Raw genomic sequence first — 27,386 nt, 5'->3', positions numbered from 1 at the left:
ATTATTTAATTTTAGTTTAATTTTTGAATTTGGCCAGCATTTATGAAAACCACTTATGTCATTTCTTTTAATGTGGTGCATGTAAAATGTAATTTCTTTCTACGTAAAAATCTGTCAAATCATGAAAAATGAATGTCATACAGTGTCTTACTCAAAAAAAAGAAAAGAAAAAAAAGACCTTTTATTCTAGGTCCCCCAGAAGTTTAGGATCGGCACAAAAAATATACTGTGCACACTAAATAAAAAATAAAATAAAACACATTTGGGTTTCCTTATTCCGATCACATGGATTTTTAATGATTCTAATGGTTTTGCTGATTTTGTTAGGCACGACAGTGAAAAGAAAATCGTGACTGCACCTTTATTGAATGGCTAATTTTGTATGAAATGGCCAAAAATAGATCAACTGCTAGTCTATCTTTCCTTGATCAGCTAGGATGAACACAATGATGAGTGAACGGTATCTTTACAATTCAAGCAGCAGGCTGACTTCCACACCTGTGCTGCCATGGGATCAGTCCCTCAACGTTTCAACTGCCTGAACCTGATCTTTTATGACTACAAATTTAGTTGCATAATAGTGTTCACATTGACACGCAGACAAACACATGTGCACACACACACACACACACACACACACACACACACACACACACACACACACACACACACACACACACACACAATGCTTACCTGGGAATGCTTGCAAGGTACCCAATAAGTCGTCTGAGGTCCTCCTGTCGTATTCTGTCGTGGTTACTCCTGGCTGGAAATGTAAGGACTGGACCTCCACGACGATCTCTTCCACCTGCAGGCCAAATCAACGCACTTATATTTGGCTGGAACAACAACATCTGTGCCACTCAAGCATTAGTAAAATAGGGCAATGGCTAATCTTAAGAAACTCCAACTAGCCTTTAGAACACCATGGCCTACTTATCATAGCCAACCATGCCAATTTGTGTTTAACTAGCTTCGGTTTTTGTCTAATACAGAATATGATGTCTCATATATCATTGCTAGGGTAATATGATTGCTTCATATTGTTACTGCAAACCCACTTCCATTACACTTTCTTTGAAGTGCAGAGGTGGAAGAAGGGCAAAATTGGAAATTAGATATATCTCTAACAAGCTGAGCTGATGATAAGGAAGTTGGCCTGCCAAAGATTAAGATGTTCGTAAGCTATCTGGGTCAGCAGCCAGCTAAACACTCACTGCATTTCCCAAGCGATGCTGCTCTTCCTTTGAGCTCACATATCTGAGAGTGTTAATGACTGTCACTGCAAATAAGTTTCCTCTCATTAATATTCATAGAAATCTGGGCCTTTGGATAGGGAGTGAACTCTTCTAAATAAATGGCTTAGAATGGAGCAGGAAGCAACAGTTTCTTTTTCACTCATTTCTTAACTATGATGGCTTTTTTAGACATGGTTTATACATTTTGGGGTCAACAAGATCCGCTAAAACGTGTTGTGCAGCCCAAACCGTAAGTGCTGGAACCTTGAAACTTTGCCAGATGGTAGTACAAAAATCGAGGAGAGGTTCAGAGAGTATGACCCCGGTTGGCCCATAGGTGGTGCTATAGCAACCAAAAGCGCGAAACTGGTCATAACTCCTAGACCGTGTGTCGTAGGCTCAAGAGTCTTATATCAATGGAAAGCTGAACATCTGACGATCAAAATGTATATCTCCGATTTCATTTGCGGTATGCAAATTTTTCCGCCATTTTGAATTTTGCTTAAAACCTACTTTTGCGAACTAGTCTGTGTTTTTTTGCCCGATCGGAACCAAACCAGTGCAGAAATGTTCTATGGAGTCTGATCATCAATAATTATCGAAAAAAAGTTGAAATTTCCATTCATGGTCGCTAGGGGGCGCAAAATTAACGTTGTGGGAGGAGCCCATTTTACTAAAATGGCTATAACTCCAGAAATCAATTAGATATCTTCACCAAACTAGGTACACATATGTATGAGCTCAATCTTTGGTCAAATAAAAAAAATTGAAAATAGAAAATAGAAAAAACACATAAATGGTTATAACTAGGCAACCGTTGGCTCGATCGGCTTGATAATTGGTATGCAGTGTCTTTGTCTGAAGGGGCACAAGTACCCATGAGGACATTTGCATATCTCAAAAAAACATGGCTGCCATTGGCCAAACAATTTTAAGCACCTATTTGAAAGGGTTAACGGAAGTTGATCGGAACAAAACTCGCTGGGCACGTTCGACTCATGAACCTTCTAAGGTCTGTACGAATTTTGAAAGAAATCGGCCACTAGTTGGCGCTAACGAGTTTTATGTCTCTGTAATCACGGGGTGTTTCACATATCAACACAATATGCATATCAGAATGAAAAAAACACACACACGTTTTGGAACCACAAGCTCTACTAACCATCAAAGAGGAAATACTTAAACTTGAGACGACCATTAAGGAAATGAAGGTACGGAAGTTTAAACGGGATATCGAGGATCATCAGAGAGGCCAAGTTTATCATTGGCACCAAAACGGCGGTTTCGAGATCACCGTCATCCTCAAAAACAATCAGACCATCTGCCCCTCCCACAGAACGTGTCCTTCAACCTTACATCTAGTGAAGATGAGTCCCGATCTCAGGGTTCCGAATCTGACCATTTTTTGGAGGACAAGTGGCCGCGACTTCAGTCTTCCCTTCGAGGTTCAAGAAGACGCGCCGCGGCCACCGGGGGAGAGGAACGACTTCGACCACCATCACTACGACCGATATCGAGGAAGAGATATCCTCGGTGATCAACCTTTCTGACAAGCCTTTATCTCATGCACAACGGTCTGTACTGTCCAAGGGTACGTCTTTTTCACCCACTCATACCTCTAGCTTAATACTAGAGTTGATTTGTTCCAATTCTATCGTAATTTACATTTAAAGTTGTTCTATCACAAGTCAGGACATAATTTTGACAATGGGACTACGGGATTTAATCCTGTGATTTCTTGTGATTATACACCTGAACAGTTGATGGCTGCTGACAATACTATCAGTACGGATACTCAGTCTTTATTTAGACCCAAATCCCTATTTACACCTATGGGATCCAATCCTTCTCTGATTGCCTTTTGTAAAAAAGTTGATTTTGATGTACAAAATTGTTTTGATACGAGATCTAAACCAATACAAAAATCCAATCTGTCTATTACAGAATTTAATGCTCTTAAAGAACTCACGAATATGAACGATATAATTATCCGCCCGGCAGATAAAGGAGGGGCAGTAGTGGTTTTATCCAAAGAGATGTATATCCAAGAGGCAACTGGACAATTAGATACCAAGCATTATGAAAGAATTTGTACTAATCCCTTGTCTGAGTTAACTAATGCTTTTGATAACATTTTTAACTCATGCCAATAACTTTAATTGGATTACTGAAAGTGAAATGAGGTATATGACTGTTGAATACCCTGCTTTGGCTACATTTTATAGTAATTAAGTACATAAACCTCCTTTTGATAATCCTCCTGGGTGACCCATTATTTCGGGAAATGGTACACTTACTGAACCAGCGTCTAAATTTGTTGATTTTTTCATCAAACCCTTTGTTAAGACTCTCCCCTCTTTTATTGAGGATACTGTTGATGTCCTAAACAGTCTGTCTAAGTTGGGTAATGTGGGTTCTCAATACTTAATTACTATGGATGTGGAATTGCTATATACCAATATTGATCATGAGGAGGGTCTGCATGCTTTAAGACACTTCATATCTGAGAGAACTGATACAAAACCGCCATCTCATTTTATTGTACAACTTACTGAATTTATTATTCACAACAATGTATTTAAATTAACTGATAAATTGTACAGACAAAAAATTAGTACCCATGGGTTGCTGTTTTTCACCAAATTATGCTTGTCTTTATTTGGGATTATGGGAGAAATTACATGTACTCAATCCGATTAATCCTTTTCATCATTGTATTATCTGGTATGGTCGTTATATAGATGATTTACTCTTCATTTTCAATGGAACTGAGACTCAGGTATTGAAATTTCACCAATACCTTAACTCTATTAATGGTAATATCAAATTATCTATTGAATATTCTAAACACAAAATTGACTTTTTAGATTTGGCCATCTCTATTGATGTAGATGGTATGTTACACACCACGATCTTTAGGAAAAAGACCTCTAAAAATACTATTCTTAGAGCTGATTCGTTTCATCCTCCACATCTTATTGAGAACATACCATTTGGCCAATTCCAACGTTTACGCCGTATTTGTGATGATAATGTTGATTTTGAGAGACAGGCGGACATTATGTCAGAACGGTTCATAAAAAGAGCTTACAAATCAGACACTGTTGCTCGTGCACGTTCTAGAGCCCAATCATTAGAATGTGCCGACACCCTTATTAAGAAGGTACACAAAACAGACACCCAATCTCACCCTTTTTTTGTCACACAATATAGTATGGAGGCTAGACATATCAAACATATTATTTTAGATAACTGGGCCATTATCAAGTCTGATCCTGTACTTCAACAGATTTTTCCGCAACCTCCTTTGGTGTCGTATCGTAGAGCTCCGACACTTCGTGATAAATTGGTTCATAGTTATCTTCCTCCTGAGAAAAAAGAAAATTGGCTCAAGAGACCCATTGGTTTATATCGATGTATGAATTGTCCTCATTGCAGTAACATTATCCCATCAAAAAACTTTGTGGATTTTAAATCCAATAAAGTATACAAAATCAGAGATTTTATTAACGGCAACACCACCTTCATTATATATCGTTTATCTTGCCCATGTAAGAATGTATTTTATGTAGGCAGAACCAAGAGACGTTTGCGTGATCGATTAGCTGAACATAAGTATGCTATTCGTACCAATAATCCAGACTACCATATGGCCACACATTTCTTACATAAACATAACAAAAATGATTCTCTACTAAAAATTGAGGTTTTAGAACATGTTAGACCTTTAAATAGAGGTGGTGATAGGATTCGCAAATTGAGCCAACGTGAGTCATTTTGGATCCATCGTTTGGATGCACTTAATTACCCAGGTTTGAATGAGGATATAGAGTTCAAATGTTTTTTATGATATAGTCTGGGGTATACATTTAAATTGTATTTACTACATTTATCATTGCTTTGTTTTGTGTTACTTTAATATTACTATATGTAGGTATTTATTTGTTTGCATGTATATGTGTGTGTGTGTGTGTGTGTGTGTGTATATATATATATATATATATATATATATATATATATATATATATATATATATATATATATATATATATATATATATATATGTTAATATTATATTTTTTGTTCTTTTTTTATTTTCCCTTTTTTGTCTGTTACTTTTTAGGTTCCTGATCTCATACATCTGATTACCCGTATGTTGATATTGAACTTAATTAGTCCACTAATTGCTTATTGATGATGGGAGTGGTTTGGAGTATTTTTTTTCATTCTATATTGCTTCCCCATTCCCAGAGCACCTACTACGAGTTCTTATCTCACCGGAGCGCCGGGTTGAATCGTTTTCTATTTACAATATGCATTTCATTTGATAGATCTCCTCATAATGCACAACTTTGCCTCAAGAACCATTGCTGTCAATCAAATCGTTCAATTGTTATTCACAAATATGTTAAAAAGCTACTTTTGCGAACTAGTCCTAGGTTTTTTGTCCGATCGGAACCAAACCACTGCAGTAATATTCTGTGGACTCTCTAGATCAATAATTATCAAAAAAAATGTTGAATTTTGTACTTTGGTAAGCTTTAAAGGGGTAATTTAGAAAAGGGGTGTGGCCAAACACTCAAAAGCCTATAAAACCAAAACAAAAAATCTAAATATTCTGAAACTTGGAATAAACATGTGACCGATGACTCTTAACAAGTATGCAAAGTTTTATGTAGATCGGTCCAACTTTGCCTGAGGGAGCGAAGATGTCAATCAAATCGTTCATTAATTATTCAAGAACATGTTAAAAACCTACTTTTGCGAACTAGTCCTAGGTTTTTAGCCTGATTGGAATCAAACCACTGCAGTAATATTCTCTGGACTCTCCAGATCAATAATTATCAAGAAAAAATATAAATTTTTCTTTCGGTTACCATTGACAGGGTAATTTAGAAAAGGGGTGCGGCCAAAATACCCAAAGGCCTATAAAACCTAGACGAAAACTGAAAACTTTACAAAACTTGTTGAAAACATGTGACAGGTTACTCTGAACAAGCACGCAAAGTTTCATGGAGATCAGACCATAGGTGGCGCTATAACAGTAGAAAGGTCTCAAAAACACAATTTATATGGTAAGTGGCCTCAAATTGTTTGAAAATGCTCATATATTCACACAAACACTAGATCTCATATCATATGATAGATCTCCTCATTCTGCACAACTTTGCCTCTGGGACCAATAAATTATCTTGAATATTTAATTAACAGCTGTTAATGAAATATTCAAGATAATTTAAAAAAGTTACTTTTGCAAACTATTACAAGGGTTTTAGCTGAAAATCAAAACCACTGAAGTACAATTCTCTAGACTCTGAAGGACAATAATTATAAAAAAATTGTTGAACAATTGCATTTTGGACAACTATAAACCAGTCATTTTATTATATTTTCTTTACATAGTGTACACAAAGGCCTATTAATACAAACTGAAAGCCTACAAATGATCAAAACTGTGTAAAATAATGCATAATTTCATTCTTAACAAGCATGCAAAATTTAAGAGAGATAGGGCAAAAAAAAAACACTAAGATTTATAAAGGATTAACACATTGATGTATGAGAAATTGCCATTTATGACCACTAGATGGCAGAGGAAAACCACTAATGGGCTCATTCAGCTATCTTAAACAGTACTGTTGAAAGGATTTATGAATTCATGCCTAAACAATAAAAAAACACTGTTACAACATTTTCAATCTCATTGAGTAAAAGTTTTTTCCATTTTGTTCATACAGACATATCCGTTTTTAAAAATTTGCCACATTATGATTACAGTGAAACCTGAAAATGACATCTAAACTCTTAAAAACTAGTTTAATCATTTAATTTCAGTGCGTGTGTCTGTCTGTCAGCCTGTTCTCCATTTTGGATGTGTTTAACTGTCATCCGTACACAGGGCCGGCTCTAGGTTATTTGGTGCCCAAGGCGAGAGGCGAGAGAGCACAAACACCCACCCCCGGCAAAAAGAAACTCGAAAGTTATTCATTTTTTATTTAAAATGTTCACACAACAACTCTTCTGTATCCTTCTATCTGAAGGATACAGTAGGAAACAATAGAGAAGCATTAAGATCTCACCTCAAGGAAAAGCAGTTATAGTGTTTTCATTTTATTAGTGTTTTCATTTAACGTTACCCCATCATTTAAAGCGCTAAAACCAGTTGTCAGATGTTTTCGCGCCACTCCCGCTTGCTGACTAGCTGAGTTTGACAGCTGCCTGTCAGAGTGACTCATCGTTTTTTAGGATTGTAAATCTAGTAAAAGAAATGGACAAATACAAGCAGTGTGTGGAAAGTGCACAGTAAAAGTGTGCAGCGTGTGCGCAGCTTTCATAATACGATACATACATTTAATTAACTTTTTTTTTTTTTTAATTCTGCAATTTTGCGCCCCGTCCAGCAGATGGCGCCCCAGGCGGCCACCTGTGTCGCCTGTCGGCAAAGCCGGCCCTGTCTGTACATCCAGGTTGGCCGAGACCACCTCAGAGGCCTTAATGTGCTTTAACCCCGTTAAATGCTGCGTGCAGCTTTAATTATTATTATTATTGTTATTATTATTATTATTTTATTTTAAAATGTAATTTATTTCTGAGATAGCAAAGTTGAATTTTCAGCAGCCATTACTCCAGTCTTCAGTGTCACATAGATGATTAAATAAATCTGATTTGGTGCTGAATTAACATTTCTTATTATTATCAATATTGAAAATAGATGTGCTCCTATACATTTTTGATGAAACCAAGATACATTTTGTTTCAGGATTCTTTAATGAATATAGTCCAGAACAAAAACATCTATATTAAATGTAATTTTTGGAACATTACAGTATGTTTTACTGTTACGTTTGATTAATATTTAGCATCTTCTAAATAAAAGCATCACTTTTCTAAAAACCTAAAAAAGAAGAAGCTTACTTTTGTATACAGGCTCACCTGATAAGAATGCCACCTTTTCTTTAAGGATGGGAAGAACTTCAACGGCCTTCATGTCTTCATTTCTGTGGAACCCTGGAAAGATTCAAAAACTGGTCAGTCTCCAAAGCACATGATGACAAATACATTCACATAAAGTGTAAACAGGAAAATCAGCACATGATATCATTTATTCATAGGTTGATTAGCCTACATTTATGAAACAGCACACTAGAAATTAACACATTGATGTATGAGAAATTGCCATTTATGACCACTAGATGGCAGAGGAAACCCACTAATGGGCTCATTCAGCTATCTTAAACAGTACTGTTGAAAGGATTTATGAATTCATGCCTAAACAATAAAAAAACACTGTTACAACATTTTAAATCTCATTGAGTAAAAGTTTTTTCCATTTTGTTTATACAGACATATCCGTTTTTAAAAATTTGCCACATTATGATTACAGTGAAACCTGAAAATGACATCTAAACTCTTAAAAACTAGTTTAATCATTTAATTTCAGTGCGTGTGTCTGTCTGTCAGATGTTTTCGCGCCACTCCCGCTTGCTGAGCAGCTGAGTTTGACAGCTGCCTGTCAGAGTGACTCATCGTTTTTTATGATTGTAAATCTAGTAAAAGAAATGGACAAATACAAGCAGTGTGTGGAAAGTGCACAGTAAAAGTGTGCAGCGTTTTCGCAGCTTTCATAATACGATACATACATTTCATTAACTTTTTTTTTTTTTTAATTCTGAAATTTTGCGCCCCGTCCAGCAGATGGCGGAAATACGGCGGGATAATAGCTAAAACATGCTGAGATTTATCACATTCATATTTTTTTTTATTTACTTCAATGTGTTTAAAATGTGTTTGATTATATGGTATGCAGTTAATAACCTATTTAGTTCTGTATGTCAATGCCTCCTGAGTCAGATACATGACCGCTTCACCCTCTCCTCTCCAACCCTGATCCTCATTCTCTCTCTCCCCGCCTACTCAACAGATGGCAAGATCTTAATTCATCAAAAGATTCGCCAATGCATATAACATGCTAATGTGCACTCAATGACACCAATCTCCCATACTACAAATAGTATCAAAAACTTGAATTAAACCAATTTGCCAATTACAATTTCAAACATATTACTGGTCTTAAGAATAACTGGGTTATAAAAAAGATAAAAACATCAGTAACCCAGTGAGCACATAAAGGTCAGAATTATAAGCTCAGGAAAAGTATTTTGTTCTGCTTTAAACATCTTGTTGAACATCTGGTTTAATATATTCTATGCAGAGCATTACAAAATTCTGGAACTGACACAAGGACAACTTCTGCTGACACTTTTGGTGGTCCATATGCAAACAAACAATCTCAAAATCTCCAAATTTTCAATGGTTAATTGGCCAGTACAATATTTATAAAAAAAAATTGGGTTTTTGGGGTTTTGCTCCTTGTTCACTGTTTTCTTGTGTTATTTTGATGTTTTAGCCTTGTCATTGTTCCTGTCTTAAGCCCCGTTCACACCAAGAATGATAACTATAAAGATAACGATATTAGCATCCACACCATCAAACAATATCGTCTGTTTATTCTAAGAGCACATGCGTCTGCTACTTTAAATTCTCAAGCTCGTTATAGCATGATGAATTCTGATTGGCTGTAAATGTTTGTATTGTTCATCACCTGGAAAAAATCATTCTGAAAATGATTCCAATGATACCGTTTCTCTACGCCTTTATCGTTATAGTTGTAGTATGGATTGTGCTATTGTTTAACATCGAGAACGATTTTTAGAACTATATATTTATCGTTTTCTTTATCGTTATCGTGCTTGGTTTGAACGGGCCTTTTGTCACGTGATTCCCTTACCCTCATGTTATCCTGCTATTGGTTCTTTGGTTCATATGTCATGTCATTGGTTGTCTTAGTCATGTGACACGCATTGTTTGATATGAATAGCCATCAAGTTGCCATTGTCTCCTGTCGAGTATTGATGTTGTGACCTGCTATCGGTAGGGCTGGTCCGAATACCATTTTTTGAGCTTCGAAGCTTCGGCAGTAATCAACACCGAATATTCAAAGCTTCCGAGGGAGGGGGCTGAACATATTCTTCTCACCAATAAAGGCATTAATCTCTGTGTGATTGTCTGTTTGCATTTTATTATGTCGAGAACCGTTCATCCAATCTTCCAGCATGGCGGATGTGTAGCTGCCGACCCAAGGTAGTGCAGTGGCACATTTTGGTGCAATATGGACATACAACACTTTCAGAATGAATAAACATTTAATAAACTACAGAACAGCGCAAGTCTGCTTGTCTCACACAGGCAGGGCTTATATTCTCTGAGAAAAGACATTGCGCTAATGATACAAAACACACAGGTGTGTTAAGAGCAATACTTATAATATTGCCAAATTATTATTAAGCTGGGCTTCTGTTGTTGTTGTTTTTATTTTTTATGACTACCGTATACGCAAGTATTTTCCAAGCAAATTAAGTGTACGCTTTTATTATGTGTAAAATTGCTGATTAACATGTGGCAGATAAAAACAAGGGAACTTTGAACTCTGTCTTCTAGGGGGCGCTATGGGGAACAGTTCATCGTGACCCGTGTCTGAAGCATACATTGAAAAAACACCAACTTGTTGGCCGGCTACAGCCTCTGATGTCAGTACCGATGCGACTATAAACAGGCACTGGGAGAACACGCCATTCTCTTCTTCGTCTTCACTGACTGTTCTATTTGAAGCGTGCATCTGAAAGAACTGGTAAGAGCGATCTTTCTCTGTGTATGATGGCGACTACTAGCAAGCATTTAGACAATGACACCTGATGACACACGTGCGTCATTTGTTTGGGTGAAGAGCACGCACGCAATGTCTTTGAGGAGGCAATCCGCGTGCATTGAGAGCATTTTTTCAAAGAAGAAAAAAAGCTCAGCTCTCGTTCGTCTCTCTTCCGAAAAAAAGTAAAAAAAGGCAGCCATCTGCTTCCCGCAGTTCAGGACCCGCCACTGCTGAGGCATGGAGAAGAATGAGCTCGTGAGAATACAGGTGGATCTGTTTGAATGTTTTAAAAAGGGATTTTTCCCTTTCACACTCGTAATGGCGTCGGACGAGAGAGAGCCTCAGGAGGATGATGTTATATCTTTAACACTATCTGATACTGAGGTTAGTGCTCTGCTGGGTTTTTACCCAGGAAAAGCAGGAGATATTTGAGGATAGTGAAGAAGCTGAGGCTGAGCCTTCTCAATTCTCCTGCCCTGCGTATGTAGAGCTGTTAGATGTTATGGATTGTGCCACGGCAAAGTTGGACTTGCCATGAAAATGCGCTAACAAGGTGACGCTGTAAGGCAAAAAAAAAAAAAAAACCCCTCGATGAGCGTTATCTTTCTGACCATAGCCCTCCAGCTCAGGTGAGGCTTCCATTTCTGCATGATCTCCATATAGATATCAAAAAGAAATGAAGCGGCTGTTTTCTTCTCACATCCATCGGTTTCGGCATAAGAGTATATCTGCCGACATCGAGGTGATGCGCGAAGGCAGCTATGAGAGGATGCCCCCTGTAGAAAGAGCTAAAAAATAAAATGTCTTTCTGCGGGGGAGATATCCTCTCTTAAGCTCCCTCCTTGCCATCTAAGCCCCTTCAGAAATTAATCTGGCTTAAATGGCAAGGCATAGTAGGAGCAGGTCAGGCTGTGGCTTTGTTACCCACGATGGTGGTGCTTCAAGCATATCAGGCTGATCTGCTAAGAGACCTGGATGGAGGCAAGGGCCTTTCTCCTGATCAGGTAGCCACGCCGCACCACGGACCTCTCTCCATGCTACCAAGCAGGCCACCTCCGCCATGGGCAGGACTATAGCGGCCATGGTGGCAGCGGAGAGACATCTGTGGATGAATCTGGCAGACATTAGGAAGAAAGAAAAGGCATTCTTCTCGATACTCAAGTTTTGCCTTCTGAACTTTTCGGTATTTCTGTTGAGACGGTGATCGAGAAGTTCAGGGAGACGAAGGCACGCTCTGCTGCATTTAGATCCTTCATTCCATGAAGGTCCAGGTCCGAGCCCGAACAACATAGGGGTCCTGGCCTGTCTCGATCTAAGGATCAAAGACAGGCACAGAAGAGGAATCGTGGGTCACGAAGAAATAAGCAGAACCTAAGGGATGTGATCCAGACAAGGCAGCGTTCTCGTCCGAGAAAAACAGCAACGAGTTGGCCGGCGACAGCCTCTGACGTCACTACCGGCGCGACTAAACAGGCACTGGGAGAACATGTCATTCACTTTTCGTCTGAAGCTTGTGTCCGAAGCATGGCAGGGGGCTAGAGGACGCAGTGTCTCGTTCCCTACTCAGGGAACCATGGTTACATTCGTAACCTGAGATGTTCCCTTTCAAGGGAACTTCGAACTGCGTTCTCTAGGGGGCGCTATGGGGAACAGTATACCCACGCTGCCATGCCGAGGGGAGTGCAGGCCAGGATCATGGTGAGCACTAAGTACTAACTCTACCATTTCCATGGGAGTTGCCCCTGGGACATTTAGATGGCTGTCTGTCACTGTGAAAAAAAACATATGAGAGGAGAACTCCAAATTCAGAGTAGTGCACTCATAGGCTTCCCTTTTTGGTAAAGGGGAGCGCTGCTAAACTATCATGAGAATCGCCCAAATAGCCCCTCATGTTCAGAGAAGCAATTCTTGAAGTGTATAAACAAATACACAATGGCTGAATGGAGCCCAAGGAAGCAAGGTTAATCATCTCAAATCATAACCGTACAGGATTTCAGAAAGTGTGCAGTCTTGCATGCACACTTACAACTTACGTGGATTTTAGAAAGTGCGCAAAGTTTTCACGTGCACACTAACCACCATGTGGTTTTCACAAAGTACACAGAGCTTTCACACAGTGTGTACCTAAAGGTTCCTAAGCATCGCAGAGTCGCTGAACCGCACGAGAGAGGCAAGCTTAAATTTTACAAACCTCTGGCGAGGGTAGCATCACCTGAAGGAGCATATACAAGAAGACTTCTGTAACTGCCACCTCCACTTCTGGCTGGATGCGACAGCACAACTAAGTGGCCAGGAGACCCCTCAGGGTGACCTGGCCGGACATCCATGGAATTCCCTGCAGTGCTGTGCAGGCCTGATGATCAAGGAGTCTCCTGCAGAAACCTGTGATCTCAGCCGCCTAATACTGGAACATGAAGCCAGATAGCTGGTGCTGACGAGTGTTTACTAAACACTGTAACTGAGCACTGCAAAGGAAACTCAGTTTTACTTAACAGAGTTTATTAGTAGACACATAACCACCAGCAATTTAATACACATAAGTATATACAGAAAGGGTTACATACTCACCCACCCTCCTGCGCTGGAGCTCCGTTCAAGGGGTGCCTTCTTTTAGTCCGGACCATCAGTAAGGTGGTTGCTATGAACATAGAACCAGTCAAAAACATTATAGGTCCAGCATAGGAGACTGTTATGCGAAAGGTTTCCACCGAACCTCGATCAGGTGGAGAGCTGGTGGTTACAGGGGAATTAGGAAGAGGAGGATAAAAGCAGAAATTAAAAATCCCCAAAGGGAAAGAGTAGATACCTTGGTATCGCTCTGATTCGGACTAGAATGTTGCCTCATCTGGATCCCATCCCTTAGGTTCTGCTTACCTCCTCATGACCCACGATTCCTCTTACCCCTGCCCGCAGGTGGGGGAAGAGCGCGATTTGTGACACTAGCCTTCTGTGCCTGTCTTTGATCCTCAAATCGAGACAGGCCAGGACCCCTATGTTGTTCGGACTCAGACATGGACCTTAGTGGAATGAAGGATCTGAAAGCAGCGGAGTGCACTTTCGTCTCCCTGAACTTCCCAATCACCGTCTCAAAGGAAATACCCAAAAGTTCAGAAGGCGAAACCAGAGCATCGAGAAGAAAGCCTTTTCTTTCTTCCCAATGTCTGCCAGGTTCATCCACAGATGTCTCTTCGCTACCACCATGGACACTATAGTCCTGCCCATGGCGGAGGCGGCCTGCTTGGTAGCATAGAGAGAGATCCGTGGTGCGGCACAGCTCGGCTACCTGATCAGGAGAAAGGCCCTCGCCTCTATCCAGGTTTCTTAGCAGATCAGTCTGATATGCTTGAAGTACCACCATCTTGTGTAATAAAGCCACAGCCTGACCTGCTGCTGCGTATGCCTTGCCATTTAAGCGAGATCTATTCCATTCTGTGGCATAGGAACCAAGATGGCAGCACTGTGTTTGTCTTGTTTGATCTGTTGATCTATAGTCTTCTTTTGATTTGTTTAGATATTGAGAGTTTTATTCCAAGAAGGCGTTTATTCCAAGAAGGCGTTTAAATTTGGGCTTTTTTACGAACTGAGTCTGGATTAAGTCAGATTTGTTGTAACGGACTTTGAGCTACCTAAAATCTGCTTTGTTTTGGGTGAAGCGTGCTTACCTGTTAACGTTACTTTACCCCGGGTCGTCATCCACCTCGCTTTCGCATTGGGAAGTGTTTGCGTTAAACGATGGTGAATCGGACAGTTGGCTGTCCGGTTTTGCGCTGGGTGAAGCGTGCTTACCTGTTGCACAATTCCAGCTTGACATCTCATCACCACGTTGTTGCTTTGGAAAGCATCGACGTTAAACAACAGCACGGAAAGGCACGGCATCTACTTGAAGAACCCCGGATTCATAGATCATCTTGGCGGTGGGGATTAGGCCTATAGCAGTTAAGGTCGGTGATGTTTCTTGCCTTATCTAAACTCTTCAGCTGCTGATTGCCCGTAAACAAGACTCATATCTTCCAAATTATCGCTCTGCTCTTTGCCCTTTTGTCAGGGTCGTGGAGCTGTCCGAGCGAGCTTAATTTGTCTCGGATTTAGTCTGAACGATTTTGGTTTCAAACGCTGGTAATATGAAGGTTTTGCTTTTTTGCACGGTAATCTTCATGCTTGGACTATGGGACATACCAACAAAAACGGAAGAAAAAGCGATTCATTTGTCGCATCTCCATATGCTTCTTCCATCCAAATGTACGGACATTATTTTTATATCCTGGGCTGCTAGTAATTCCGTGTTAATGGACACAAGGACAAAGAACTCACTCATCTTTACTCTCATCCCTAAGATCTCTCTATCGGACTCTCGAAATGATCAATGTTGTACAACATCAAAAAATGTAAAGCAGCGATATATGATAATGTTGCTGCTTTTGTTGGCCGGTATTAATCCAAATCCTGGTCCAGTGGGAGTTGTTTTAACTCCTTTAGATTTTTCAAATAGATCAGGCCGTGGCATTGTACATCTAAATGTTCGTAGCCTGTTGCCAAAATTAGATCAAGTACAAATATGGGCCAAGACGACTAAAGCAGATGTTTTGGTTATCTCTGAGACGTGGCTTCGAGCTGATCGTAAAAGTAAAGGGGGTGGAGTTGCAATGTACATTAAATCAAACTATCATGCAACTGTTCTTAAATCAGTCTCTCTCCCTAAACAGTTTGACTTATTGGCTATCGACCTGGAATATGGAAAGGATTGTCATCTATGTATAGTAGGTTGTTATAGACCACCAGCAGCTATCAGTGATGCTCTCACCTCACTGTCAGCTGTCCTAACTGACCTACTTTCTAAAGATCTTTTATTATTGGGTGATTTGAATTGGAACTGGCTGACCTCAAATTCAGATCAGTTCAAAGCATATTGTGATTCTGTGAACTTCACTCAACTCATTGAATCACCAACACGGCCAAATCATAAGAACTCAAGCAAGTCCACTTTAATAGATCTTATACTAACAAATAAACCCCATAAATACACCTATTCAGGAGTTTTCCCTGATGATGTCAGTGATCATTGCACTATAGCGGTTATAAGAAATTGTAAAATTCCCAAAGTAAAACCTAGAATTATTATAAAAAGGAACTTTAAATTGTTTGATATTCAGGGGTTTCTGCATGAGTTGTTTACATCTGACTGGGACAGACTGTTTTTAGTACCTGATGTGTCCATTGCATGGCAGTATTTTCACACTTTATTCTTGAAGATTTTTGAATAGACATGCACCTGTTAGGATTTAAAGGAGTAAAGTAAAAGTCCGCGAAAATCCATGGTTTTCAAATGAATTATCTGAACTCCTTCATGAAAGAAAGTTGGCTTGGGCCATTGCGAGGATTTCAGATACAGAAAGAGACTGGGTAGCATTTAGAGTATTGAGAAACAAATGCACAGCTCTTGTACGCAGATCTAAATCTGACTACTATCTAAAAGAAACCTCACAAAATCTGAATAATCCTATAAAATTTCGGAAAACCATCAAATCACTTTCTCCCTCCACGTTATCGAATGATTTTCCTGACCAAATTTTAGTAAAAGATAGTCTCATTAATAATAAGACGGATATGGTAAATATTTTAAATAAGCACTTTATTTCTTCAAGTTCTATTTTCAAAGAAATTCCTGTGAGCGTTATACCAAATCCATCTTTTCAGATAGAAGATAGTCGGACCTTGAATTTTTCTCCAATTTCAAGAAGTGAGGTTTTAAAAGGTTTAAAAAATTTAGACATCAAGAAGTCTGCAAGGCCTGATGAAATTGAGCCATATTTTTTTTAAATTAGCTGCCGAGATCATTGCTGGCCCATTAGCTTATATTTTTAATTTATCATTGGAACAGAATATTGTTCCTGATGTTTGGAAATCTGCTTTGGTTGTACCCCTGCTGAAAGGCGGTGATCCAACCATTTTAAATAATTATAGACCGATTTCGAAGCTATCAGCTGTGGCTAAAATTTTAGAATCTATTGTTACCGAACAGCTAAAGGAATTTTTAATTAACAATAGCATTTTATCTAGGTTTCAGTCCGGTTTCAGAAAAAATCATAGTACAGTAACTGCTACTATGAAAGTTTTAAATGACATTACCTGCGCCCTAGATACTGGAAGATAATGTGCTGCAATGTTTGTTGATTTGACTAAAGCTTTCGATACGATCAATCATGGTATTCTTTTGTCGCGTTTACATTGTATCGGTCTTTCTGAAACCGCATTAGGTTGGATTAGGAACTATTTAAAGAATAGGTGTCAAAGAGTGCAAATTAAGGGGTCTCTTTCTGATAAGCTCACCATTGAATCTGGTGTGCCACAGGGGTCCATTTTGGGTCCCCTATTGTTTACATTATATATTAACAATCTTGGTGATAATCTATCAGACGCAAGTATTCATTTATATGCCGACGATACCATTATTTATTGTTTTGCATCTTCTATTGAAAATTGCATTTTAAAGTTGCAGAAAGCATTTGAATTAGTTCAGCGTAACCTATTTTCTTTAAAATTAGTCCTGAATGATAAGAAAACAAAATACATGGTCTTTTCTAGGAAACACAAGTCTGATTCTTCTCCCCCACCTCTTTACACTCTGCAAGGTAACTCTATAGAACTGGTCTCCTCTTACAAATATCTAGGGTTTGTGTTGGAAGAGGACTTATCATTCAAGTTACATGTTAAACCACTGTTGTCTAAGTTAAGGTTGCAGCTGGGGTTTTATTTTCGGAATAGTGCATGTTTTTCACAGTCAGCCAGGAGAAAGTTGGTGGAATCTACCTTCTTACCTATCTTAGATTATGGAGATGTTTTTACAGAAATACCACTAAAGCTCTCTTACAATCATTAGATTCTGTTTATCACTCTGCTCTAAGATTTATAACTTGCACTAAATATCACACTCATCATTGTGCACTGTATGAAATGGTAGGTTGACCTTCACTTCATATAAGAAGGTACAAGCACTGGCTCATACTTGTGTACAAGGCATTAGTTGGCCAGCTTCCTCAATATATGAATAGTCTAATAACTTTTAATAGTCAAGGGTATAATCTACGTTCAAGTAGATATATTCTCTTAGATGTTCCTTTAATGAAGACAGAGTTTGGAAAATCTGCTTTTATTTATAGCGCATCAGCTGCTTGGAATGAGATCCAAAGATCATTGAAACTTGATGTACTTATTTCAATTAATGAGTTCAAGTTATATCTCAACCAAACATTCAAATCTGTCTGCACTTGCTCTTAACGTTTAATCTTGCTTTATTGCTGTATATGTGTGTGTTGTGTAATTTGTTTTATGTAGTTATGTATATTGTGTGCTGCTACCTTGACCAGGGCTCACTTGTAAATGAGATATTTATCTCAATGTGATTATTTCCCTGGTTAAATAAAGGTTTAATAAAAAAAAATAAAAAAAATCTGAAAGGGGCTTAGATGGCAAGGAGGGAGATTAAGAGAGGATGTCTCCCCCGCAGAAAGAAAGCTCTTTCTACAGGGGGCATCCTCTTATGGCTGCTTTCGCGCATCGCCTCAATGTCGGCACAACTCTAATGCCGAAACCGATGGATGCGAGAAGAAAATGGCCTCTTTCAGTACAGAGAGACAACAACACACAGGCAAAAAAATTATAATTTAGGCAAATAAATAAGATAAGTGTATAAACAATATTGCTATAAATGATAATGGAATAGGATTGAATAAGATGTAGGGATGTACTAGGATGGAGGGGTAACAAATAAATATAAGGATATTGCACTTTTTTTTTTTTTTTGCATAAGCATAAGTGGGGAACATTTAACTGTTCATGAGGTAGATTGCCTGGGGGAAGAAACTGTTCTTGTGACTTACTGTTCTGGTATTTGCGGCTCTGAGGCGCCGGCCAGATGGCAAAAGTTCAAAGATGGGGTGACTTGAATGTGAGGGATCCAGAGTGATTTTCTGAGCCCTTTTCCTCACTCTGGATGTATACAGTTCTTGAAGGGTGGGCAGGGGAGCACCAATAATCCTTTCGGCAGTCCGAACAGTTCTCTGTAGTCTTCTGATGTCTGATTTTGTTGCTGAACCAAACCAGACAGTTATTGAGGTACACAGTACAGACTCAATGACGGCTGAGTAGAACTGTTTCAGCAGCTCCTGTGGCAGGTTAAACTTCCTCAGCTGGCGAAGGAAGTACAACCTTTGTTGGGCCTTTTTCAGAATGAGCTTTATTGCCAGGTATGTTTACACATACGAGGAATTTGTTTTCGTGACAGAAGCTCCGCAGTACAACAGAATGCGGCGACAGAACATAAAACACATAATAAAAGAATAAAAAAATACAAAAAATACAAATAAGTAGATAAGGAATGACAATATACAAATTGACAATTGTAGGCAGGTATATTACAAAATGCAGTTATGTATGTACATGTATATTATGTGCAAAATTTAAGTGTATACTAAGTATGTGTGTTACAATGGAGTCAATGTGATTGTCCCACTTCAGGTCCTGAGAGATGGTGGTTCCCAGGAATCTGAATGACTCCACTGCTGTGCTGTTCATGATGGTGAGTGGGGAAAGTGCAGGGGGGTTTCTCCTAAAGTCCACGATCATCTCCACTGTTTTGAGCGTGTTCAGCTCCAGGTTGTTAAGACTGCACCAGACAGCCAGCTGCTCAACCTCTTGTCTGTAAGCAGACTCATCACCGTCCTGGATGAGGCCGATGACTGTAGTGTCGTCTGCAAACTTCAGGAGCTTGACAGAGGGGTCTTTAGAGGTGCAGTCGTCCCAGAACACATCCCTGAGGGGCACCAGTGTTGGTGGAGCAGCTGTTTGACATGAATTTCCCCAGTCTCACTAATTGTTGCCTATCTGTCAGAAAGCTGGTGATCCACTGACAGATAGAGCTAGGAACAGAGAGCTGGGTCAGTTTGGTCTGGAGGGTTGTTGGGATGATGGTGTTGAAAGCTGAACTAAAGTCCACAAACAGGATCCTCAGATCAGTCCCTGTTTTGTCCAGATGTTGCAGGATGAAGTGCAATCCCATGTTGATTGCATCATCCACGGATCTGTTTGCTCGGTAAGCAAACTGCAGGGGGTCCAGTGAGGGTCCAGTGATGTCCTTCAGATAAGCCAGAACCAGTTTTTCAAACGAATTACGAGCGCGAAAGGGAAAATCCCTCTCTAAACATTCAGACAGATCCACCTGAAATTCTCACGAGCTCATTCTCCTCCGTGCCTCAGCAGCGGTGGGTCCTGAACCACGGGAAGCAGATGGCTGCCTTTTTTTCTTTTTTTTTTTTCTCGGAAAGAGAGACTAACGAGAGCAGAGCTTTTTCATTAAAGCACGCAAAGCACGCAGATTGCCTTCTCAAAGACATCGCGTGCATGCTCTGAGGTGAGGTGTTCCCCATAGCACCCCCTAGAGGATGCAGTTCGAAGTTCCCATGAAAGGGAACATCCCTATTCACAATGCACGAATGAAAACTGTTTGGTGGGGGATGCCAGGTGTTTAAAAAAAATAATAATAATAATAAAAAATGAATATTCGAATCTCAAAATTAAAAATTGAATGCCAACCTACCGACTGAATATTCAAATAATCGAAAATTCTGGTCCAGCCTTAGCTGTCGGTGAGTCAAGGCTGTTCAAATTTGTTCATGCCAAGTCAAGTCTTTATTTGTTTTTTTGGATGTTTGGATTACTTTGAATAAATGCTGCACTTTGGTTCATCACAACTCGCCTGCAGTGGACCAATTGTTCTAAATATATAAAAATAGCCTAAATGTTCCAGACAAAATATATAAAGTTATGTGAAAAAGTTTTGCCACCTTCCTGTTTTTTTTGTGTTATTTTTATTTTTTTGCATATTTGTCACACTTAAATGATTCAGACCATCAGAATTTTTTTATTTTATTTTTTTAATATTACACAAAGATACCCCTGATTAAATATAAAATGCAATTTTGAAATAATGATTTCATTAAGGGGAAAAAGCTGTCCAAATCTGCCTGGCACTACGTGAAATCTAATAACTGGTTGTGCCACCCATTGAAGCAACAACTGCAATAAAGCATTTCCGATAACTGCAAATGAGTCTTTCACATCGCTGTGGAAAAGTTTTGGCACACTCTTCTTTGCAGGATTGTTTAAATTCAGCCACATTGAAGGGTTTTTGAACATTAATGGACTGTTTAAGGTCATGCCACAGCATCTCAATCAGATTTAAGTATGGACTTTGATGTGGCCACTCCAAAACCTTATTTTTATAAAAAAAATTCTTGAGCCATTCAAAGGAGGACTTGCTGGTGTGTTTGGGATCATTGTCCTGCTGCATAACCCAAATTCAAATGTATAAATAAATAGGCTATACGTCAGCCTAAGTAGGTGCTGTTCACTGTTTTTTTGCTATTGAGAGTGGAGGTTGGGTGTCACAAAGGCAGGGCTGGATGGGTGAATAATAATATCAATGTTAATGGGAAAAATAAAATTTTCCTTTTAAAGGGATACTCCACCGTGTTTTCATATTAAACTATGTTTTTCCCTTAACTAAGACGAGTTGATACATACCTCTCTCGTCTCAGTGCGTGCACTCAATCGCTTTGGCGCGCGGTGACACTTTGAAAGCACTTAGCTTAGCCCATTCATTCAATATGGGCCAAGCAGAGAAGCTACCAAACACCTCCACGTTTTCCCTATTTAAATACAGTTACTCGCGTAGTGTAACTCGACCTAGGACGGTAACACAAAACAAAACGTTGCGCTTTTCGCTTCAGCTAAGTGCTTTCAAAGTGTCACCACGCACCAAAGCAATTAAGTGCACGCACTGAGACGAGAGAGGTATGTATCAACTCGTCTTAGGTAAGGGAAAAACATAGTTTAATATGAAAACACGGTGGAGTATCCCTTTAACACACAGGAAAATACCATTACCATATCAAGCCCAGCACAATCCGGTAGCAGACTGCAAACCACACCATAACACCTTATCAGAGAATCTTACCAAAAAAAATAAATAATACATGATAGAGTGACTTAGACATGATATGGTTCACTTAGAATTTGCTAGTAATTTGACAAATAATTATAAAGAAACAATGAATTACACAATCTTAAAAAAATAAATAAATAGAAAAACGGAAATATATTCTCTTGTATGCATACTCCAATTAATTTTGCTTTATTTATGACTGAATATATATATATATATATATATATATATATATATATATATATATATATATATATGCATATTACCATGTATGATGTATATAGAATGATAACAAGCAAAAAAGAAGTAAACAAGACTAAAGCCTGGTAAATATAACCACAGTATCTAGGTCAACAAATTGTTATGCAGCTTTAAAGGCAAGCATATGCAGTGTTAGTCTGAATTCGGTGCTTTTTTTTTTTGTTTTTTTTTTTAGCTGACTCATATCCCAATATGGAAAGTCTTTATTACTAAACCTGTTCATAGTTCAGTTATCTAAGTTAAACTTTTAAAATTGCTGGTTATTTATACCGAGACAAATACATAAACTTGTTTATAAAATTATTATTCTGAATAGGGCATAAATGCGCAATGCACTTCTCCACACTGTTATTGATTTCATTAGCTTTATGAGGGAGTCAGCAGAATTCAGGCTTGATTGCCCATCATAACACATTATGTCACTAGGCTAAATTGGCCAACACTTCCTGGCGTAAGTTTATGGCTGTCTGCAGGGAGATATAATGACTGGGACATGTGCAATAGTAGTATCCGGGGACTTCATGGGGCATGTTATATGTATGTGTGTGTGTGTGTGTTTTATTTCCCCCACATCAGTGACCTCATCACAATCCAATATTCATAACCTTTACTCTGTTTGTATGTGTGTGGGCTTGTGCGTCACTCCTTCCTATATCTTTACTTATACTACTTTAGTGACTTCATCTTAAGCCACTACCCACATAAAACGGTTACATGTTTTTGTGTGCGTGTTGTGGGTATACATTTTATTTTTAAAATTAATTTACATTTAGCTTACACGTCTGCTGACATTCAGTGGCCCTTTACTACATGAACCATACATACCTTTGCAGATACTGAGCTAAAATGATCTGAGCTTTTATCCGTCAGCAACATAAATTTCTATGATAATGATCCATCAGCCGCGGATCAGTCCTATGCAGGGGCGAAAATTTCATCTAAATCTTGGGGGGGGACAATAAACATAAAATTTCTCATGAGCAAGTTTTGAATGGGACACCACTTATAAGGATACTTATAAGGATATGTGTACAGAGAGGAAAACCTTACTACTATTGCATGGAGACCGTTCCATTATCCTTCTTCTCAAAGTTTCTTTCTGGTTCATTGAAAAAGCTGACTAAATTGACCAAAACATTCTTCAAAATATTTTTTTTTTTTGCAATGTTTTTGAAGTTGTTTACACAATCAAGCCACCAAAATACAATGGAATTTGAACTTTAACTGTTATTCATTTATATAGCACATTTAATAGCAATGTTGTTGCTTCAGTTATAATTAAAACATGGTTATATAAAAAACATTTGCCATGCCTAGTAAAATGAAGGCATACACACGCTTAGATATACACCCTCACACAACTGTAAAGTGAGGTCGGTATAGACGTGAAAGAGAGGGGAAAAAACTAAAAATTATTATTTATTTCGTCAATGACTGATTTGTTAAAAAAGTGGATTCATTCAGTTAGGAAACACCTCCTCAGTGTTTCTGAAAGACGCAATTAGTGCTGTTACTGCTGTAGCTTAGTATTCACCTTTTATGTTGGTGAAATAGAGCTAAAACAGGCAATTTGGTTCCTAAAATGCACTTAATATTAACCTCTTGTTTATTAAACTTTTATAAAAATCAAAATCACATTTTTTATTCTAATATCTGGAGAACAACTGCACTCTTAGTATGATGTTATATTAGATTAACTATATTAAATGAAATAAACCGACCAGTGGCGGATCGTGGATTTTAAAATAGAGGAGGCAAACTAATTGTATTGGTCTGGGGATCCCTGCCGATTGTTATTATTATTATTTGCTTTAAAATGGCTTTTTGCAGGGGCGCTGCACAAGATCCTGGGCCCTATGCATAGGCAGTCCTAATGGGGGGGCCCATTTTCCCCTTGAAAATATATATTCCAGACATTTCAAGAGCCCTATCATCCTTTAAAATCTAAATGCACTAGTCTAAACCGCACTAGTCTAATCTAACGTACAAGACTTGCATATGCGTACACTATGGGTGTGTGTAAGACGTTATTAAACAAGCTAAGTTAACGCCTGTATAAAACAAGGGTAAACGTTATAATTGCTAACAGCGCAGACTACATCGGTGACAAAAGTAAATTGGTACACAATAATATTTTTTGGACACGATTTATTAATGACTCAGCATTAGGGCTGTCAAAATTGCTCAAAATTGACGTTCGAATATTCCCTCTAAAAAATACATGAATATTCGAACTATTCGAACATCTGGTTGCGCATGTTGTCAATGACGCGCATTACGTCAATAACAGGCAAAAATTATACAAAGGACATAAGTAATTGTATAGATAGTCTATTTAAGTTTAAACATATATGACAACGTATTACCTACACAAAAACAAGGAAATTAACTAATGGCCAAGACTGAAGACCTCACGCTCTCTCACCCTCACGTTCTCTGCGCATAATGGTTTAAATGAACAAACAAATTTTTGTGCAAGCAATTTAAGGTCGCGACTGTTGTCCCAAATATAGCAGGCTTCATTCAGTTTTTGAAACAAATATTATTAATATTAATTGAAGTTTTACAGCATATAGAACTGACATTGAATGCGCAGAGCAAGCTGTGCTGTGGTAAACATGGAACTTTTCCTTGACATGAAACGATAAATAATCAAACCTCGGATGCATTGCTTGACAGAACTCCCTGAAGCCTGCCCCATCCGCGATACTGATCGGTCTCATGTCCTTACAAATGAACGAAATTATTTTATCCGTTATGGCCTCTTGCCAAGAGCTTGCGGCGGGTGATGCAAAGTAATGTTAAGTGTCAAGACGTGACTGTTTAGCTGGAGTTCCACACATTATGCCATGCTCATTTGGGTGCACATTATTGAGATGTGACCTCATGTTGCTAGTGGTCGAATGTGCGACTCCTGTGAGGCTGTGACCTGTCCCTGAACCCTCAGGCGCGCTGGCGCGCCCACTCGCAAAGCAGACAACCACGCCTCTACTACCGCAGGCCTTTTTTTCCACATTTTTTTTTATTCGAATATTAATTTTCACCTTCGAAATTTGTTTTTTTAAAACTATTCTAATACATATTCGAATTTAGAATATTCGTTGAAAGCCCTACTCAGCATCATCTATATAAAAGAGAAAATAATCACGTCATCCGATGATTAATGTGAATAAAGTAAGCTTGACTACTTCCACAACTAGTTCCAAAACACGTTGTTTTCTCACGCCGGACTGTGTGTGTGTGTGTGTGTGTGTGTCGGGAGCAGGCAGTGGACCAAAGCACTGTGAGGCAAAGCAGGAGGAACTCGAGATGTTTTAAACTTTTTTTTTTGTTGTTGCTCCGTTTGCATTTGTACTGTTTTACTACTTACACAATTAGTTTAACTATATATCATTATATTATTTACAATACACATATTTCAATTATATTTTAGGGGGGGACAAACCTCAGATGGGGGGGTCCGGACCCCCCCGACCCCCCCGCGATTTCCGCCTATGGTCCTATGGCACATATAATTATACATACATATAACACATAACATATTTTATCAAGTAAATACTTAGCTTTTTGAATATGCTGTATTTGCGTAATGTCTGTTGGCATCAGGTTGTTCAAAAATGTATTATTACCAAATTGCATTGTGTTCAGTCCACTTATGTAAAACAAAAGTTTGCTTAATTTGTGTTTGGCCTACAGTAACCATTTTAGTTGCATTAAATGAAGAAAATAAATGCATTGTGCATTTTTGGTGTTTTAGTTCCCAGCATGCTTTGCATAAAGGACTATATTGAGACTAGACTTGTGCCGGTATTCGGTAATGCGATATATTGCGGTGATTAATATGCACGATATTGTAATCGTGGGCACTTCTAAATACCGTGAATAAATATACATTACAAATTATTCAGAATTTGGAATGCATTTTAAGAATATTATTCCCATCAGCTGCTTAAAATGCACAACATCGCTGTATGCTGCTTGAAAGAGCACATGCGCTCTGATGTAAACAAAAGGCGCATGAGAAGCACATGGAGGAACACCTGAGAGACGTGCTGAATGAAAGCACATTCACTCTCTGACAGCAGATGGCGCTAAAATGCAGCCCTTACCCTGTAAACAAAAATCATCTTAAATAACCATTCAGATTTGTGTTTTCCCTATGGTGTTTATTACAGTGCCAACTACTGAAATATTTATATTTAATAGGCTATTTATCTTCAAACATTCATTTTTTTTTTTTTAAATCTGGACTACAAATGCCCTAGATATTGTTTGAAAGTGTTTTGATCTTTTATTGTTCATTCACACTTTACATTATGGCTTCATTAGTTAACATAAACTGCCAATGAAAAAATTATGCTGAACATTCATTAATCTTAGGTATTCCAATATTTAATAACACATTGTTAAAATTGAAAGTTGCAACTGTGTTATTTAATTAGCTAACATGAACTAAAACTTTTAAGATTTTTTAACAAAGATTAATAACATCTATATCAAATGTAGCTATTGCTCATTGTTTAGCTGTGCATTTATTGAATGAGCACTATGCGATGTCCGAACTGATTACACTATATTTTATGTATTGCACTGTATTTTATGTCTTAAATTCATTTTAAGTCAATTTTTAAATCATTTTCATTTTCAAGTTCTTAAATTGCTTGTTTTATTATTTTTCGTCATTACTTTTTTTTTTTTTACTTTCTTTTTGAATTACCATTGTTTACAAAATGTGCTATAAATAAACTTGCCTTGCCTTGCCTTGAATGTTAATGCATTAACTAAGGTTAACTAATGAGGTCTTACTGTAAAGTGATACCTATTGGTTTTTATAGTTCTTTTGCACTTTAATGTGTAAAACATTTAACTTTTATATATTTTTCTGTATTGCTTTATTGTTTTAAATGTTTAGTTATTTTTGTTATAAGAAAAAAAAGTTATTTAACCTGTTATACTGTATTATGACCACTTTTTAAAACAAAATTTCAATACCGTGATAATAACATATACCTGGATAAAAACATTATCAATTAACCGCAACAGGAAAATTTGATACCGGCATATCCCTAATTGAGACAATAAATACTAGTGCTGTCAAATGATTAATAGTGATTAATCGCATACAAAATAAAAGTTTTTGTTTGTATAATATATATGTGTGTAGTGTACTGTGTACAGTTAT

At 38.2% G+C, this 27,386-nt stretch overlaps 1 protein-coding gene across 8 annotated transcripts in view; it reads right to left on the bottom strand.

The window, feature by feature from the left end:
* Window positions 1–27,386, bottom strand: part of triob (trio Rho guanine nucleotide exchange factor b) — a 181,439-nt gene that overhangs the window by 95,311 nt on the left and 58,742 nt on the right. For all 8 annotated transcript variants that reach the window (XR_009437662.1, XM_059567335.1, XM_059567334.1 and 5 more), the window contains 2 exons: window positions 8,172–8,246; window positions 694–808 (listed from right to left, as the gene is read on the bottom strand). Coding sequence is in view for 7 of the 8 variants with exons in the window: in XM_059567335.1 (XP_059423318.1) it covers window positions 694–808; window positions 8,172–8,246 (190 nt within the window). In the remaining variant the exon portion in view is untranslated. The remainder of the gene's footprint in view (window positions 1–693; window positions 809–8,171; window positions 8,247–27,386) is intronic.

The sequence above is a fragment of the Carassius carassius genome, chromosome 15, assembly GCF_963082965.1.
Source record: "Carassius carassius chromosome 15, fCarCar2.1, whole genome shotgun sequence".
Classification (NCBI taxonomy): Eukaryota; Metazoa; Chordata; class Actinopteri; order Cypriniformes; family Cyprinidae; genus Carassius; species Carassius carassius.
This window is presented reverse-complemented; position numbering and strand designations above follow the sequence as displayed.